This window comes from Drosophila elegans, unplaced genomic scaffold, assembly GCF_018152505.1.
Source record: "Drosophila elegans isolate 14027-0461.03 unplaced genomic scaffold, ASM1815250v1 contig_468, whole genome shotgun sequence".
Taxonomy (NCBI): Eukaryota; Metazoa; Arthropoda; class Insecta; order Diptera; family Drosophilidae; genus Drosophila; species Drosophila elegans.
Genome location: NW_024545855.1, coordinates 1,001,954 through 1,020,564, shown reverse-complemented (window position 1 = coordinate 1,020,564; position 18,611 = coordinate 1,001,954). Strand labels below are relative to the sequence as shown.

Sequence of the window (18,611 nt, the reverse complement as noted above, 5' to 3'; positions counted from 1 at the left end):
AGTTGGTTTGGTTACTATTATAATTTCCGTTTACTTAACACACGGGTTACACATTTCGAGTGTAGCTTAGCCTATTAGATTTACTGCCTAATTCAAATGAATTAAATCGCATTCATTATACTCTCACGCGCTCTTTTATATAAATAACTAAAACTAGAAAACACAAACTTTCCTCACTTTCAAGAAGTAACTAAATTACATGCAAGTTTATAGTGTGGTGTGGCTATAGCGGATTGATAAAACTTAGAACAGTTTTGATAAGATCTTTGCTGTGTATATGGCGGGGTTTCTTATATTTTTGGGAGTTGGGTAGGGGAGTACGTGTTGTGTGGCAAGTCAGCAGAAATAGTTGCAGTGCATTTTGGATTTTCATTGTTCTATGTGAATTTTAATATAGTTTATGTGTGTAGTAGGTATAGTTAAGTTTCGCTTACGACTAAAATTAAACTAAATTAACATATACGAGGTTTGTTTTTCTTCTCAAACAATTTCTCCAGTTTGTTGTTTTGGATTACTTTAGTTGTTATGTTCTGTGTTGGTTCAGGGTTGCGAAGAAATACATTACAAAAGCCTTTAACAAGTATTGCAAGTAGTTTAAGCTGCAATTTGTATTCCTATTCCATGTGTGTTTCGTTTTAGGTACGCTTGTATGTACAGTTTATGAACGTTCTTATTTACACGTTTCACAGGTGACCCTAAATCATTTAGCATCACCTTTTTGTATAGGAAGTAGCAGCCCTCTTGCCGTTTTTGATTTGATATAATCCATATTTTCTTACAGCCAGGTAAAATATTCTTAAGTTTTAGTAGTTCAAAAGTGATAAAAAACTTAAAACGTGGTCATATTTTACATGTTTTTAAAGAGAAGTACAGTATTATCGAATCTGATTTTGATCATAAAGAATGTGGCAATTGGCTGTACATTTTTTTTCGTTTCACAGCTGCTAGTTGGCGGCGACTTCTCGCGGGGATCCTATCTCAGTCCCTCGTCGAGTTGCCGGCCAAATGGATGTTCCTGCCTTCCGGCGCCTCCTCGCAGACGGGAGTATGGAGCATGGACTTTGGGATGGGTGACGCGGGCGCATAACTGGACTCCAGATTTAATCGCAGTTTGGCGGGCGAATTCCGCTTAAACAGTGCCAGCTGCCTCGTGGGCGACAGCAGGTTTGGCTTGCTGATTGCGCAGGATTCGGAGGAGCTGGTGGACTGCAGCAGGGTGCAGATTCCGCTGCTGGTTGTGGAGCTGGGTGAATCCAGTTCAGAGACTGTGGAAGCTGCCGCCGAAGTGCTGGGCGCCTCGTCTTCCGGTGTAATCGGCGGTGAGGTTAGTCGTGAGGAGCAATTACTGCCCGCCAGGCTGCCGGCACCACTGTCCACATCGTCGTAGTCGTACACATCCTCGTCCATGGCCTCGCTATCCGACTTGGATTTGCCGCGGTCCCGCTGCTCCCGCTTCTCCTCGATCTCCTCCTGCTCCGGCTGCTCCACCAGTTGACTAGACGAGGTACTTAAACCCACCGAAGATCCTGACGGATTACTAGGACTATTCAGAAGCGGGGTTGCGGGCGCCAGGATGCCACTCTTGCGCAAATTCTGCTCCAGCTCCAGCAGCTGGCCCATGAAGTTCAGATTGGGCGAGATGATCGGCCGGGCCACTTTCACCAGTTTGTAGGCCTCCAGCAGGGAGAGCGACTTGTAGCGCATGACGTAGGCGATGGCTATGGTGGCGCTGCGTGAAATCCCCGCGTGGCAGTGCAACAGCACCCGGGAACCCGTTTTCCGTGCATCTTCTGCAAAAAATCAAAGAGAAAGAATCGTTTTAGTATACTGATAGATAAGCCGCTAAAAGGTTTTATTTTCGGTAAGATGGAAATGCTCTGTGAATGAGTTATCTTATCTGACTATGCCCTTGACAGAAAAAGTTTTTATATTATACATAATTTTTTAATATTGTCTAAATGTTAGAATTCTTGCGGAAAAACTTTAGCTCAGCTTTGGGATATAGAGCCAATGCAACAAATGCAGTACTGAAGTTTTCTATTTTGTATACAAAAATTAAAATTTTTAAAACAATCAGCAAAGCTAACTCAGCCACTCTTAACACTTTGCAAATAACATAATGGCACATTCTATTTATTCTGTTTATCAAACAATTTTTTTAAAACAATTTAAAAAAAAAACTTTTTCTGGTGCTCATAACAATTTTTATTTAGTTCCATTTTTAAAGTTTATTCTGTTTATCAAACAATTTTTTTAAAACAATTTAAAAAAAAGACTTTCTGGTGCTCATAACAATTTTTATTTAGTTCCATTTTTAAAGTATTTAAAAAGATAATATTTTCTTGTGCCAACGTGCATGATACGTTTTTCAATGATATACGATTTTGGGTTTGTTTTTTAGTTTTAAAATTGATTTTTCTTAAACAGTTTGTTTAGCTATTTATACATTTTTGTTTGCATCTCTGGCGATGGAGAAACTTTTCGAATTTTGTATCTCGAACGTGGAAGCTTCGATGATGTTGTCGTTGTGTTGATATCGCCCTGTCAATACTCTCAGTGTATTGGTGCTGCTCTCTCTCTCTCTTGCCCGGTTTGCTCTTCCACTCTCCCGCTCGGCAACTCAACTGTGTGAATTTTGCTGATATGAGTCATCATCATTGCCAGAGGCAACAACAAAGCAACGAGGCTTATTGACAGAACATTTTTATACCCTCACACGCGCACACACACACCCTCTCACTGACACACACACACGTGGGCACATTAACTCATAATTTACGTTGTTATTTTTGGCCAAAGATAAGCGGAGAAAGAGGAAGAAGAATACGCAGCATACGTCGCACTTTTTCCAAGGCTCACAAATTATTCTACAGTAAAAAATCACTAAAGTGGTTTGCTAGTAATAAGAAAGTTTTTAGAAAAAAACAGTTTTAATAATTCCCCGTTCCATTTACACAATTGACAAACTTTTTAATTGTTTAAAAATAATACACATTTTAAATAATAAAAATAATATTCTTAGAATATGTTTAAATATTACAAGTTTAAACGACAGCTTTTAGCCCTTTTATCCTTATAAGTGATTTTTGGGTATAATTGACATTATTTTACTTAAAAGTTGTCATTTCAAGGTTTTATTTAACTTTAATTGTATAACAAATACACAAGTAAAACTTTTACGAACTGTGGTTTAACTAAATTGTAATATTCTACTTTTGTTTTTTAATATTTGGGTATTAAAAGTAAACGAGTAAATTTTTACAATCGTCAATGTGATTTTTCAGCTACAGATGTTCGCCTGTAACCTTAAAAAGCCACCACCGAAAAAAATAAGCATTATCTTATCGCTCATGAATTGGTTGTGGTGTGATTTTAGGTTGGTGGTGGGCATAGGGAATTCCGAGAGGGGTTTTTATAGGGGAATGGGGGAGCCTTTCCTAATCGATGCTTACTCATAATGCAAACAAGGCAACACTTGTCCGATTTCCAAACAGTTGATAACCGCCAGTCGGACAGAAGCGAAGTCTTGTTAGTCACCAGGCAGGCGGCAGGCGGCAGGCGCCCACCGCCCCGACTGCACCCCCTTTTCTCGCAGTGCACATACTGCACCCCACCGTTATAAGCCCTCTTTGCCATACATGTATAGCAAAGGAAGTGATATCAGCGATAAATCTGGAAGGCGCGTGTAACTCACTCGGAATTGCAGCCATATTGTCAGACCTCCTCTACATAGAAACAGATAGATATAGCCCCCGAAGACCCACCCCTTTTCGCTATTTAACCCACCTGAAGAGGTGAGATAACAGTGTGTTTGATTTATCAATGAATAGAGCGGGGTGCAAAGTAGACAGCGATAAGGAAACCTTCCCTACCGCACAATTCTTCGATTTCACAAATTTCGACTACAATTATGAATTGCAGTTTACACACCAGTCAAGTGAACTTAAATCGAGTTAACCGTGTTATCGGGACGACAATGGTGTTGATGATATGGCAACTATAAACCGGTCCCGGGGAAAATCCATCATAAAAAAATAATCAACTTCCAGTCAAAGATTACCATTGAAAATGGAGGTTCCTAGGTGCTAACGTACCTGAAATAGGTACGTCAGAGTTCCCAAATGGGGACTTGCCTCAGAGACTACACTCACAAAAAAAAAAGCCCCTGCAATATGTCATGCTATTAGCTTTAAAAGGGGATTCACAAATTTAAGTTAAACTTGACGTTTCAAAGCCAAGAAATTGTGGTTTGAAAATATAACAATAATATATATTTGAATCATCAATTAATTAATTGAATCGATTAATTGAATATTTATCTGATTTTAAGGTGATAACTTTTTTTATTATGTACCTACTTGTGTGTGTTATTAAAACAGTTTTACAGAAGAGAATTATTAGAATTTTTTCAAAACCCTATGTAGTATTATTATAGGAGACCTTGGTCACCTTTCTCCGAGTGAACAAATAGTGGAATCAAATGCTGCAAATAAAGAGATGACCAATCTATAGGCTGGCCAAAAATAGACAGCCGCATAGATAAAGAAAGATGGTCATTAAGCGTACAATGGCAGACAATTGGTCACCGTCCCCGGTCCGTTCAGTTTCGTTCGCACGGCGCTCATAAATCCTCTTAGTTAATGACCCCGTCGCTCAGACAGTTAAAATCGCGCATAAAACGCGCCGTAAACGCGCCTGTCTCGCACACACCACACACCATATGACTCATATGGGCTAGAAGAACCAAAGCAGAATAAAGACAGGGGCTGAGGAGTCTCCCAAAAGACTCGCAAGAAGTAGCTGTAAATGATGAATGAATTTCGCAAAACTCAAGTTTGAGTCACTATGAAGTTGTTCTAGCTAATTGGGCTCAAGTTCAATTTAAGCACTGAGAAAACGGAAGGATTAGTATACAAGCCATTGCACTTAAACGAAACAGCTGACAATTTTCCAAATAAACTTTTTTAAATCTACCAAATTTATTTCAAACATAACTACAAATTAGGAAAAGTAAAACGTTAACCAATGGATTTTAAAATATTTCCAAAACATGAAAGAAGGATACATGTTTAAGAATTGAAAAAGTTCGAAAAAAAATTCGACTTAAACTGTTTTACTTATCCCTTCTTTTATTATCTTCTGTGTGGTTCAAACGGTTAATAATGGTTATTAAGAAAATCAACAAATTTTTGATTGTTTGTCTTTAAGTTATTTTTGCATATTTCTAAGCTTATTTTGTTCACAGAAAACGGAACTCGAAGCGGAGGCTTTTGCTCGATTATTGGGAAGCGGCACTTTGGTAATTGTTTATTGTTCGTGACAAATATGCGGCCATATATGCTGTGGGGAATTACTAATCGCCAATAGAGCGCCATACCATATGACTAAACGGACTTAGTTCACCGGAGCGCATTTTCCGGCGATGACTGTGGATGACTGATACACATAGATCCCGGGGAGTCGTGTCTATAATGGGGCAGTACACCATTCCAAAGGGCTGAGCGTCGTGACTCCATTTAAGGGGCGATGCGTAATGCCAACTTTGGGTAGTCACCGAATTCTCACATCGATGAATGTATGATTAAGTGCAACAGTAGCGATGCTTTCTTTATTTTTATTGCCGGGCCCCCGGGTGCGTCATCTGGTGAATTCGGCTCAGAAGTGGGCCAAGTGGCAGACGACTGTCTGACAGCTGGGATGCCTTTGGTACGGGATGGTATGGTGCTATATGGTGTTTGGGGCATGGGCATGGCATATCTGTCTTGCCCAGACAATGACGACTGCCTGTCGCGTCGTTTTTTGGTTCTTGCTCTCAATGTCCGCTTGCCCAATGCATCATTTCACTTTTCCTCGTGATGATTAAGACCCGGATCTTGGACCCTAGGGTCAACGTCAACCCAAACAGTGCCAGGGTGCGAAACTCTCGCAACTCCCTCTGAGTCATGGCCAGAAACAGAAACAGAAACGGCAACAGAATCAGAACCGAAAACAGAAACAGAAACTGAAACAACAACCTTTGAGCACGAGGAACATGATATATGAATAAGGGGTTTGTATGTTGTACAGCCATGATCACGGAAATAGCACAAAAGAAAGGATAATAAGGATAAGGGTAGAACCTACCTCAATATTATGTTAAAAGTATTAAAACAATTATTTTTTGTCATAGGTAGTTTAAAGTCGCATAAAGATTCGTACTTCTTGGTATTTAAACTGGACATTTTTTAAATCCGATCCTATTTGTATGCTTTCCATTGTCTTTTACCGAAGCACGTTGTCAAGCAACAAGTAGTTTTGTTTATATTCGAAATATTTAATTACTTTCGGCGACTGTTTATCATTAAGAATACCTGCTTACTCATACGCGTTTCAGATTTAGTCAAAAAGAGACGGCTTTAGTGCGACTGAAAGAGACGGACAGAGTGTGAGTCTGAGTGCGGCAGGTGCCAGGACACTTAAATGGCGATAAGACGGCGCTGAATCATCCAAAACAAAGAGAGTGGGACGACCGGGGCGGCGGGGAGGAAGTCTCAACTTGACCTTCAACTTGGCGAATCTCGACTTTGACGTGTCGAGTCATACGGAAACAACAAAAGCTCCCAAGACAGCCTGCACTTTGAAGTCGCCTTCAACTTAAAAACATCGGCTGAGTAGTGAGTGAGGGAGGTACATACATAGATGGATCAGGGCTCTCCTCGAGTGATTCATAAAGAGCATGCGCAACGGCAATAACAACAAACGAAATGTTTCATAAACAAATTGCGCGTAAAAAAATGACGAGGAAAATACAAAGTGCGCGGGCGCAAATGAATAATATAATAAACAGACAATTGTTTCTATATTATTTAGAATCAATTTGAAAGTCTTTATGGTAGAACAGTGTTACACGATCATATCGAAATAGGCAGCAATGGCATACGCTAAAGATTGATACGAAATAACAATATTTGTAAAATGATAAAAAGATATAAGATAAAGAAAGTTAGTGCTTTTAAAGGTTGATATGGACGTAAAATAAAAAATACTTGAGACACACTGTACCCAAAATATGTACATATAATCATATTTTTTACTGTGTAAAGAGGAAACGGGAAAGTGTGGGCGTGGGTTCCCTGTTAAATGATTAACAGCCTTATAATTTCGAATTTCTCATGCGCCCACCACAACAACAATAAGAAAGCGAAGTCGCAACGCAAAAATTTCAAATTCGAAATTCCTGTGCGAAGATTTTCAGTTTATTTTGCTTCGTTGATTTTTGCATTTTATAAATAGCCGGCTGACGAATATTGAAATTATGTGCACGGGGCCAACAAAAATGTCACCTCGGGATTTTTGTTGTTTCTGTTATTTTCTTTTTGTTTGTGGTCTGCCAACGGATTTTCGATTACTCATTAGACAGGATTTTTCAAGTTATCTCTTTTGAACGTATACTTCTTATTTATCAGTCTGTTTCAGCTGCGCTCGAAATAAAAAAAATTGGGGTTTTTTAAAACTTTAAAAATACAATTTGTTTTACAAAAAATAGGTTTTTTTTATATTTCAAACTTATAAGTCACCAATTTATTTTAAAATTATGGTAACCTTCTTCTTTTTCAACCGCAATTGTTGATATATATTTTGTACATATGCATGCATTCATAGTTTTATCTAATCAGCTGTCCAACAGTATGTTTGTATATATAATGTGGCCTATCACCAAATGTTCTCAAGGGGCCTCCGTTTCCAGTTTACTTAGCTGCTTCTGCGACGGTGTGTGCACAACCCGTACTCGTACCCGTAAGTGTCCCCGTAAACGTAAACCGTAACCGTATATATGCTCCGTTGTAGATTAAGTTAGTTTGCCAAAGAGGCCTCCATCGTCGTTGGCAGATAAAAGTTGATGGCTTGATTACTTGGCGCACAAATAATATGCGGGTACAGTCAGTACAGACATCGTGGCGATAACTTGACAAATTGATTAGGCCTCGCAGCAGATAAGGAAGGATGTGGTAAGGGTTACGTAGATGGAATAGCATTGTAAAAACTCTTCTAGGGAGCAACTATGCTAATTACACTACGAATTCAAAAATTTCCTCTTTTGCGTTTGTTTATCAAAGCTGCTTGTATTCTTGGCCTTATTTTTTTTTAATTTATTAAAATTTGACTTTTTTTGAAAACGTTTTTTAACCTGTTATATTAATAAATTATATTATTCTTAATCTAATAACTTTTTATAAGTCCTATTGGTTGATATATGTATATTAATGTCAATTTTTAATTTGTGCGATCCATATTCTATTTTTTTTTTGAGGACAGTTTTTAGTCAAGTCATGGGATCTTTAGAGTACCCAAATATAAAGTCCTTGTAATGTCCAAATTGCGATTACAAGTACTAGACCGAATATGCTACCCAAATATCATGATACCGTTCCATTTCCTGACAATTGAAGCTTTGATTGCTTTCTAGGCCAAGTGGTTTGGCGTAGTTTATCATTCATGTTAATGACAAAGCATAATGACATTAGCATTATCCAGCGCCTACCACTACTACAACACCAACAACAACAAATATGGGGCCTCGAACGTTGAGCTCATTTCAAGCTGTGCTTCAAATAGCGGTGCTTCCTACCCCTCCCACAATCCCTCCCCTGCCCTTACACAAAGTGCTGTTATAATGAATGGAAAACGAAAAGCAACGCAACAATGAGAAATCATAAGTTGTACGAAATAAGAGGAAGCATATACCCAGGCGAAATAAAACAATAATAATAGGCATAAGGTGACGACGGCAAACCAAAAACGAATGCGCAAAAGGCAGGGGCAAACACACTCAAACAGAGAAGCGAAATCATGACTCATGCACTCAGTACAAATACATATACTTTTCCCTGCTTCTTCTTTGCCGCCACCTCCTCCTGCTTCTTCTCCCCAGCCCCCCACCCACTGTTACTTCGTGCCTGAGTACTAATGTGTTTTTGCGCGGGAGTGAGTGAGAGAGAGAGTGTGAGGGAGGGAGCCAGAGCATTTATAAAAATAATACTTGAGCATGGATAAAAAAAAAGTGAGGTAAAGAAAAATAAATGGTAGTGCACACAAAATATTGAAATCAAATTGTGGTGTGGGCATTAAGATTGAATTGGCTTAATCATATAGACCAGTTCGATATTAAATACCATCGTTGTAAGTTTTTATATTTCTTTAGCTTATTAATTTAAGTAGTTGCCATATTATACTAAGTTTTCTTTCTGTGTACTGTTAAAAAGTGGAACGTATCGAGAATTTTGATCTGACAGATGCAAAATAAACGTAGAGAGGGAAGAGCAAGAGAAAGGGAGAGACTAAGCAGCTGTTGCTACTCCCCCACCTGACATCCGCAACAACAAAACGAACACCAACAGTCGAGGCCACTTGCACAAGGATAACCCACTAAAAAAAAAACGAAACGATGACTCATAAACAGGAACCAAAATGTTTACAAAAATAGAACATATGCCACAACGAAAGAGCGAGAGAGAGAGAGGGGTGAAAAGTGCCGTTGGCGGCGCAATAAATAGCAACAATAAGAAGCCAACAGAAAAATCGATGCGGCTGTACTATGGTACACCAGCCCACCCACCACCCACTCTCTGGCCGTCTCGCTCTCTCAGTGTTCCACATTGCATTGTGAACGAACAACAAAACGAAATGACGATGAGTCATGCCAGCGAACAGTAGTGGCCAAAAATACATTAACAGCCGGGCAGCGCAGGAAGCGATTCGAGGACAACCCTTATCAGAAAGGACGTTTGCGGTTGGTTAGTCTTGTTGCTCCTGTTGTTGCTGCTATTGCTGGTACGACGGCAATCTGCATAAAATTTCCATTACCCGAGAAAACTTGTCTGCACTAAGCAAAAATATTACTTTAGTGGCAGTTTTCATTTCTACTGTCAAACTTAACAGAGCTTTCTTTTGTGATAAGCCTGATCTCCACCTTTTCATAACTTTAATTTCCAAACCAATTTTCTTAATTTTGAAATATGTAATAAATTTCTAAAACAAAAGAATTTTATCAATTAAAAAAGGGATTAAAAAATAAGATTAGAGATAAAACAATGGTACTTCAAAATGCCATAAGTTAAAATTAATTTACTTTCAAAGTTACAACTTTTGATATTAATAAAATTAAAAAAAAAATCACGAATCTTATCAAATCCTTTATCCTTCAATTATGTTTTTCAGTGTGGCCAAAGTCGCAACACAGTAACGACACAAAGAGGCAGGCAACAGCAACAACAACTAGACGACGACGCAAATGCCGCCATGCTGTCTGCCAACGCCAACACGCAACAGCAACAACAATGGGGCGACGAAAGAAGAAGAAGGAGAAAGAAGGAACGAAGGAGGCAAAGTGGAGAGCGAATGGATAAGCGTAGGAGCAGCAAAAACACCAACCCAAGGAGGGGGAAGGAGCATTGCTCCTTATCCACACACCCTAATCATTTCTATGAGCGCGAGGGAGCACGATAGACTCGACAGTGTGGGGAACTTTGATTTGAGCTTCGTTTTAAAATATAGTACTATTTACTGTTTTAGAAACCTAATCTTTCATTATCCTAACTATAACATAAAATTATATATTAGGCCTCTTATAAGATGTTGGTATTGGCTCGAATCAAGTCAAAATTGTTACCATATTTACAATAACGAAAAGATTTTGACAGTTTAATTTGCAAATTTAGGTAGAGTACTGGTCATCTATGTTCCAAGAATCCCATTGTTATCGTTAGTAAAATATGATTACATTTAATGCCAGTTAAATGAAAAATATTTTGTTCTAGGAATCGGTAATTTTATTTATTTTTTTCTTATTTATTATTTTGTCCTACACAACTTGTTCTCGGAACTTCATATTGGTGATTTTTTATCACAACTAGAAGAAAGGTACATATACATATGTAACTATATTATAAAATTCTTATTTAATTTATGAATATCAATGTTTTTAAATTTGAGTTGGGAATTTTTATTTGAATTTGTAAAAATTTATTTCAAGAAGTTCCTTCAAATATTCTAATAAAGTCACAAGCAATCAAACAAGGCATATTTTCTGAATACCAAATCCAATACAAGTCACTTTTGTGTAGAACTATAATAGCACTTTTTGAGACACCTAGTTTGGAGGCCGTCGGTCGTACCACCCACTCGGTTTTTCTCGCGCTTGTTTTAAATGAAATATTTGCACTACTTAAATAAGAGACGCTACAAAAATAGTAATAATACCGGGAAACAAAAGCAGCAATAAGAACGACAAAGCTCGTGCACACGTGCCAAGACATTAGCTTGGAAACAAAAAAAAAATACATATAAAAAAAAAAAAATGCAAAACAAAAATACTTGATGAACCGCTTTGGACATAGAAAATGGAAAAATGCGATTGACGTCAGCATTATATTCCACGGCTAAAGTTCTTTCCGCACGCCTCGTTCCCCTTTTCGGTTTGGGTACATTTTATTATTTTCATTTAAAATTAACAAAAGTATAGTGTGCTTGTTTGTGTGGGAAAAGCGCTGAAGGCAGCACAAAACGCCAAGAGCACACAAAAAGCCAAAAAAAGGGGCAAACAAAAAAGTCAATAACGAATTTTCCAGCCAGCCAAGAAGAAAGGGAAGTGGAAGCCAGACTAAAACCGTTATGCAAAATCCACAAATAAGCCCGCTGACCGCTGAAAAAGCCCGCCAGGCATCCAATAACAAGTCACGTTTAGCAATTGCCAATAGCAAATTACCAAAGATGATGACTAAGCGTAACTCGGATTCTCAGACTGGATTTGGGGAGCTCAAGCTTTCTCAGAATTTCACATTGTTTTTCCAAATGAAAACAAGATAATATAGTCAGCTAAATCAACAGCAAATATTTTGAAAATTTCACCATAATCTAGTCGCATTTTTCTGCTAGACGGAAGAAAGATATCATTTGGTCATCTATTTTATAGAGAAACAGGTTCTTATCTCGTGCTTAATAGCTTTATATTGTGATAATATAATGTAGATAATATAATGTAGGTACCACTAACTCAATCAACACTAATGATATTTGGTTAAAAGGCATAGCATTAATATTTAACGATCCTAATATTTCAAATCAAAAGGATTTGAGATCAAACGGTAGTGATGCGATGATTTATATGGCTTATATTCTAGGGAAACTCACCGATGAAGTCGTAGGCCTCCTGGAAGTACTGTTTAATGTTCTGATGGGGCGTATCGCTGGCAGGTATTTGCATGTACTTGAGGCCCTGCAGATGGCTCTCATTGGGACTTTGGCAGGTAACATTCAGCACACAGTTGGCGCCCACGCTGCTGGGATCGTTGGCATCGCGGCCATTGCCCAGCAATAGATGCGGGAACACGGGCGAGGCGGGATGTGTTTCTATATCTGCAAGATACATGCGGAGATCGGATCATTAGTTTTTATGAGTAAATAATGGAAAAGTTCTTGCTGCCCCAAAAGTCGTACAAAAAGTGCCCATTGTCGGGGGATCTCTCAGTCTATATCGCGATGGAAGTTTGCCAATTCGCGATGTCATGCAACAAAAGAGTCTGGCAAATGATCATTGTTATGGGGCTGGCGATGGCGATGGCGATGGGGATGGGGATGGGTATGGGTATAGTGATGGCCTGGCCCTGTTTTCTGTATCTATTGTTGTATACAACGTCTAAATTTTGCTACAACAAATTGTTTATTTTTTCTCCCCCTTCTTCCACCTCATCTGAACAGTTTTCGTTTCGATTGGATTCGTCTGCTGGGGCCTCCGTTGCTGTTGCTGTTGCATGAGTCATGCCACACACAGAGGCATAGTCTCAGTTCAGTTGGGTTCAGTTTTATTGGCAGTGGGCGAATTCGAAGGTGGGGGAGCGGCAAGGGGAAGGGGAGGGGGAGGGCGGTCAGCGGGCCGAGGGGTGGCTTCACATTGCCTCATGGCCGTCCCCGAGTTCGTAGCACTCTCAATGAGCCGCGCAATTGTTTTTTCTTCCCTCTCTATGTGTATCTATAATTGTGCACCGTCTAACTACACTCCGAAAAACTAACCTTTGTCTTGGGCAACTAATGCCATCCAAATTAAAGACTTCAAAATAAAACCACTCTTTAATTGTTATATGTTCCTCAAACTTATTGAATGCAAATTTGGAAATCTAACTTTTGGATAAACATATCCTTTTGATTTGGTCAAAAGATCAGCAATAATTTTCAAAACTCATTTTCCCGAGTGTAATGTTTAGATTGAAGTGCGGTCCCAGGGCCCAGCATATGCCCTGCGGTTTTGGCCATAGAGACCCAACCCCGAGAACTCCCTCCACCCTGCGGTTCATCGATTATTTGTCATTGGGTTGCGTGTTAATTGATAGCACTCAGAGCCATGGCAACTCAACTTCGTGTATTTCATTTATATTTATTTTTTGGGCTGACTGCACTTTGTGGGTCACACGGAAATCACTTGCATTAGTCATCACAACAGCACGTTGGAACTTTACACGTAAAAGATGATTGTCAGTGTGGCATTTACGCCAGCCCCTACTGATAGTACTACAAATAGACATAGTCGTGTATTAAGAATGCAATTAACGGATTTCCTAAATATTTCCACAGTGACTCATTTGGCATTTTGGTAAACAGGAATCGCTGTTGTCTAGTAACAAACACTGCAATCCCCTGATAAAGCACCGCACAGTAATCGATCGCTAATTACGAACCTCAAAGGTATTTTCAATTTGCTATAAAATAATTTTTTTTGGGAGTTTCCTTTCTTGTGGCATTAAACTTATTACTAATTTTTATGACGTACTGTGAATCATTACAGTATATTTGCTTATTCATTTGCTTGCAAAAACTACAGTTTCTATTTACCAATGATTGCTCCATGTTTATTTATGGTAAATATGTAATAGTTGTTCATCATTTTAAGCAGATCGATTTTCATGGAATTATTAATGTCACCACTAACTTAGTTATTGTGGTCTACATTGCATTATAATTTCATTGACAGAAAATGTTATAATATGAATTTATTTTTAGTACCTGATTAGTTGAGATTAAAAGCAATTTTTAGAATGCTGATGCATTACTAATACTCGACTAGATGTGCGTAATATAGAATAAACTGAATACCAAGGAAACATCACAATGTGATCACACCTTTGTCAGGTGAAAAGGTGAATGCAAAAAAAAGGGATGGGGGTAGATAGATCGAGGGTTACCCCACTCAAGCCCGAGATTAAGTATGATTCCCAAAGTGAGTAAGTAAATGAGTAATATCCAAAAGTTTGACATTGAAAATTTCACTGTATCACAGTCTTTGTTGTTGCTACCTCTGTAGCTGACTTTGTTATTATATTGTTTTGCATGTGTTTTGTTGCTTTTCGCATACTTTTCATACATATGTACGTACGTATACGTACGCTCGATTTCGTAACGTGAAAAAATACGAGTTAAAGGTGCGAGCGAGAGGGGTGTATTAAGCGAGCGATTTATTTCACAGCACGTGCCAAAGCAAAAACAAAACAGTTTGTTTTTAATGTTAAAGCAGAGCTCACAAGTGTGGGAAAGAGAGGGGGATAAATGACGGAAAGATTGTATGACAATCTGAGACAATTTATCGTCATGTAGTACTATCAAAACGGGTGGGGGAAAACGGAATGGAGGGGTGGGGAACTTAGGCCGAGTAGGAAATGAAATGCAATGATAAGCACACAACAAACAACAAACAGCAGTACAAACGCAAATATGCAACAGCAGAACAATCGAGAGATTGCTGCTCGATCGGGAAAAGATATAGTGCTCTTAAGTTCCGCTCTTGATTAGAAGCGTCTGTAACTTTGGTACTGTGCAAGTGAATGTGTTTTACTTTGGTATGCAAGCTTCTGTGAATCAACACAATAATGTTCAATTAAATTAACATTTCCGCTCATCATAATTGACGGACTACGCATAATAATGTATCACTATTTCCTAAGAGATCTGTGTTCAGAAAGTTTCTTGACACAATAATGAAACTCTGCATCTATCTGTTAAGTTCAGTTTTTGTAAAAATTCAAAATTTTCAACATACAATGTTCTAACTAGATACCAAAATTAATAACAATGCAATTATAGGCTGCCCAGGCCTAAGCAGCTGATTTTCATAAACTTGTCCAGTATACCAAAGCATTTCTAACTGAGTCACAGATTTTTGCAAACCCGTCTTTGGGTCGCATAGTTTTCGGTGGGTTCCCCATTTCGCAGCTTTCACTCACCGTAGACCGCCGGACTGGAGCAGCTGCGGGTTAGCGCCGGCGTCCGTCCGCCGCCGTTCATTGCCGTGGAAGATGACGTCGTCGATGTCACCTCGTCACATGCCAGATTCTCCCTGGACCGCTTGTTGGGATAGTCCTTCTGATTGGCTGTGGAGAAAAACAGAAAGCCGAAAATACGCATTAACAAGGCGGTTTAAACGCTGATTATAATTGTCGGTTAGCGATTTGCTTAATTTTATAACCAATGATGTCAGCACGGTCTGTTTGTGTGGACCACAGTGCAAAAAAAAAAAAAAAAAACTTGTCGCACCAGGTCCCATGTTCAAATAAACCGCAAAAATATTTCGTTTCGATTTGCCGCCTGCCAAAACTGACGTAAGACATTTATTTCGGCTCTACAGAGTTTGGCTGATTACGGTAGGGAGAATGCCAAGCTAAAGTTTTCCACATTCGCTTGAAGCTCACAAGTCGCTTATCACAATGAGCAGGCATAATTAGAAAACGTTTTGCAAGCGCGCCAGATACCGATTTGATAAAACACAAGCTACTCTGAAAAAAAATTAAACAAATGCTGCCGATAGCAGCAGCAGAAATTTATTTCGTGTGATAATGAAGTATTCTGAGGTCACACGAACTCGGATTTAGCTAAACAAAATAATATGCCTTTTTGATATGAGTTTTAAACTCTACCGAATTAGAAGAGTTATTCTTTTAGTGACCATATCCACTTTTTAATAATACTGAATACAATTGACAAATGATTGAACTATGCCTTGATTTTACGTCATTTCCTTTACTAATTTCAAACTTAATTAGCTAAAATGCGATAAGATATGAATGCTACAGTTTGTATTATTTTTTCAAAGGGGTCTTATTATGTTGAACTGTCCTGACTTGGCTTTATCAGCTGTAAACCGCATAAGCATAGTGTCTTTTTTTATTCACGAACTACTTAGAGTAAACTTCTGGCGTACAAAATTGCTGTTATCAGCCAAGCGACCCCAAAAGCCTAAAAAAAAAATAACACAGAAAAAGCAACAGCTACAAAAAATTACAAGCAACTTTTCACCGCGGCAGGAAACGTTGGTTCGGTTTTTTTTCGCTGTTGTTGTTTGCGGCTAGTAAAACAAGTAAAATCGCATGCCAATAGTGCATTGCAAGCCCCCAGGGGCGTCTGGGGTCTGGAGTGTGTGGGTTTCAAAGGGGGCTAGCGGTGGCAAAGAGATGAAGGTAGAAGAAAAAAGAAAAGTGCTAATTAGTATGCAGTCGCTTGTTTACTTATAAAAACCAGTTATTAGCTATATTTCTGTTTTCTATTTTGATCAACTTTTGGGTTGAAGATTTTTTATAATTTTAAGGTTCAATTACTTTAAAAAGCCTGATTCATTCTAGCCTTTTAGGAATATTTTGTTTTTTGTATTATCAATTATTCGTAAACATGTTTAATTATTATTTGTTATTATTTATTTGCCAACAGAGTTAGAAATCTTTGTTTAGTGTGACTTTTTGCAATAACATTTGTGTGTGCAATAATACAATTTCATGTACAAAAATATATAAAACGTTTCACTTTGTTTCAACTCGTAGAAGAATGAGAAAACTTAGTCTATTAATGGGCTATTTCGATGTACATAAGTATCTTTCGGCATTACAAGCTGATTACATTTCTATTTTGGTCGTTAGGATCATATTTATAGTATTTATTTTAAGATTTTGGGCTCTATGATGTTCTATTTCAGAAATTTAAGAGACCTTACTGAAATTAGCTGATAGCAACTCCTAGTCTTGATATTAAGATCTTTGATGAAAAACTTATATTGCAAATTTAAAGGTCTAACTTTTGGCTATTTCAAAGGGGTTCTAGAAACCCTTTGCAGCACTGCCATGCCCACTTTTCGCTCCGCCACTGGGCCCCTGCAACTCTCTCTTCCTGCTCTTCCTCTCAATCGTTGGCTCCCAACTTCAATTCCAAGTTGTTGCTGCTGCGGCTGTTGCTTTTTCCCCTTCTGCTCCCCTTTTCCTCATACTGTTGTTGTTGTAGCTGGTAGAGTGTGTTGTTGCTGTGCCGATGAATTCGTACTCGAAAGGTCGTTTCAAAGCGGGTTTTTCAGCGTTGCCAGGCCGCTTGAGAAACCTGCTTTGCTTTACATTTTTCTGGTGATTTTTTTATTTGTACTTGTATTTTGTTGGATTTTTTTTTTGCTTTATTTAACCAGCGAACAGAAACGAATCGAAACGCTTCTTTTGCTTTTATTTTTGAAAGACACGCGAATTGTGAGTCACGTATGGAGCGAAAAAAAGTAACTCTGATCTCTCTCGAGTTCGTTTCTTTTTTTGTTGCTTATTTCTGTTGTAGAAATGAAATGGAGACGCTTACGTGTGTTCGCCCCCTCTCTTTCGCGCCCCTGCAAAAGTAAACAGCATGCCAAGCGGTAAAAATCAAGAGAGAGCGATTAATTCGCTCTCTCCGCCCGCTCTCATACTTGATTGGTTTAAGTGTAATCTTAAATTGTACGATTTTCTTATTGCTTTGTAATATTTTGTTGTACTCACCACCAATACGATTGTTGTTGTTGGTATTTTGGATTGGCATAAATAACAGAAGACACGGCGCTTCTCGCTTTATCCGCATTTTCATTTCACTTAAATGACTCACGCTGTTGCCGTCTCCGTCGCACTCACAGCCGCCGTTGTTGCTGTTGTTGTTGCGTGCTGTCGACGTTGCCGTTGTAGCGTTGTTGTAGTCGCTCTTGTTATTGTTGTTGCTGCTGTTCTGCGTTTCTCGACTCACACACATACATATGCAGGCACTAACTTACACACACATTGGGTCTTTGGTTGTTTTAAAATTGATATATTTATTTTGTTGTTGCTGCTGCCCCGTTTAATCTATATGATTTGTATGATTTTCGGTAGTAGGGGTTTTATTAGATAATCCCCGAGCCACTTGTTGAGCCACTTCCCGTTACAATGTGTGTGTTGCAACCAAAAAATCGGGGGCCCAGAAATCGAGTTTTATATCCACTTGTAGCACACGCACACTTTTTTCTTTTAATTCATTAACCAGAAAACGCGCGGGTTGTAGATTTTATGGTGACTTAACTGTTTATTGTCCAATTAGTAGAATCCTCAGGTTCTGCTTCTTCACTTAAGCATAAGTCAAGTTTTTGGGTGAAAAATGTTTTTATATCCAAGTATCAATGTTCTTTAATATTTCCTAGCGATGTATTTCCTATGCTTTTCGCGCGGAGTTAAGTTTTTGGCTCGAACTGGTTGTACAAAAGTCCAGAGACTGACAACCGTTCGAAGCGAATTTCAAAAGACGAATGAACGGGCAAAACAAATGTGATAACCGACTTTGAT

At 38.7% G+C, this 18,611-nt stretch overlaps 1 protein-coding gene across 1 annotated transcript; it reads right to left on the bottom strand.

Annotated features, from left to right (window-relative positions):
* Window positions 1–6: 6 nt before the first annotated feature.
* On the bottom strand, window positions 7–18,582 carry LOC108143874 (dual specificity protein phosphatase 1-B). Its single transcript, XM_017268442.2, has 4 exons — window positions 17,802–18,582; window positions 15,249–15,395; window positions 12,169–12,393; window positions 7–1,790 (listed from the first exon to the last, which is right to left on the bottom strand). Exons 1-4 carry the CDS (start codon window positions 18,043–18,045, stop codon window positions 979–981), a joined length of 1,428 nt encoding a protein of 475 aa, XP_017123931.1. The 5' UTR covers window positions 18,046–18,582; the 3' UTR covers window positions 7–978.
* Between the last annotated feature and the right edge of the window lie 29 nt (window positions 18,583–18,611).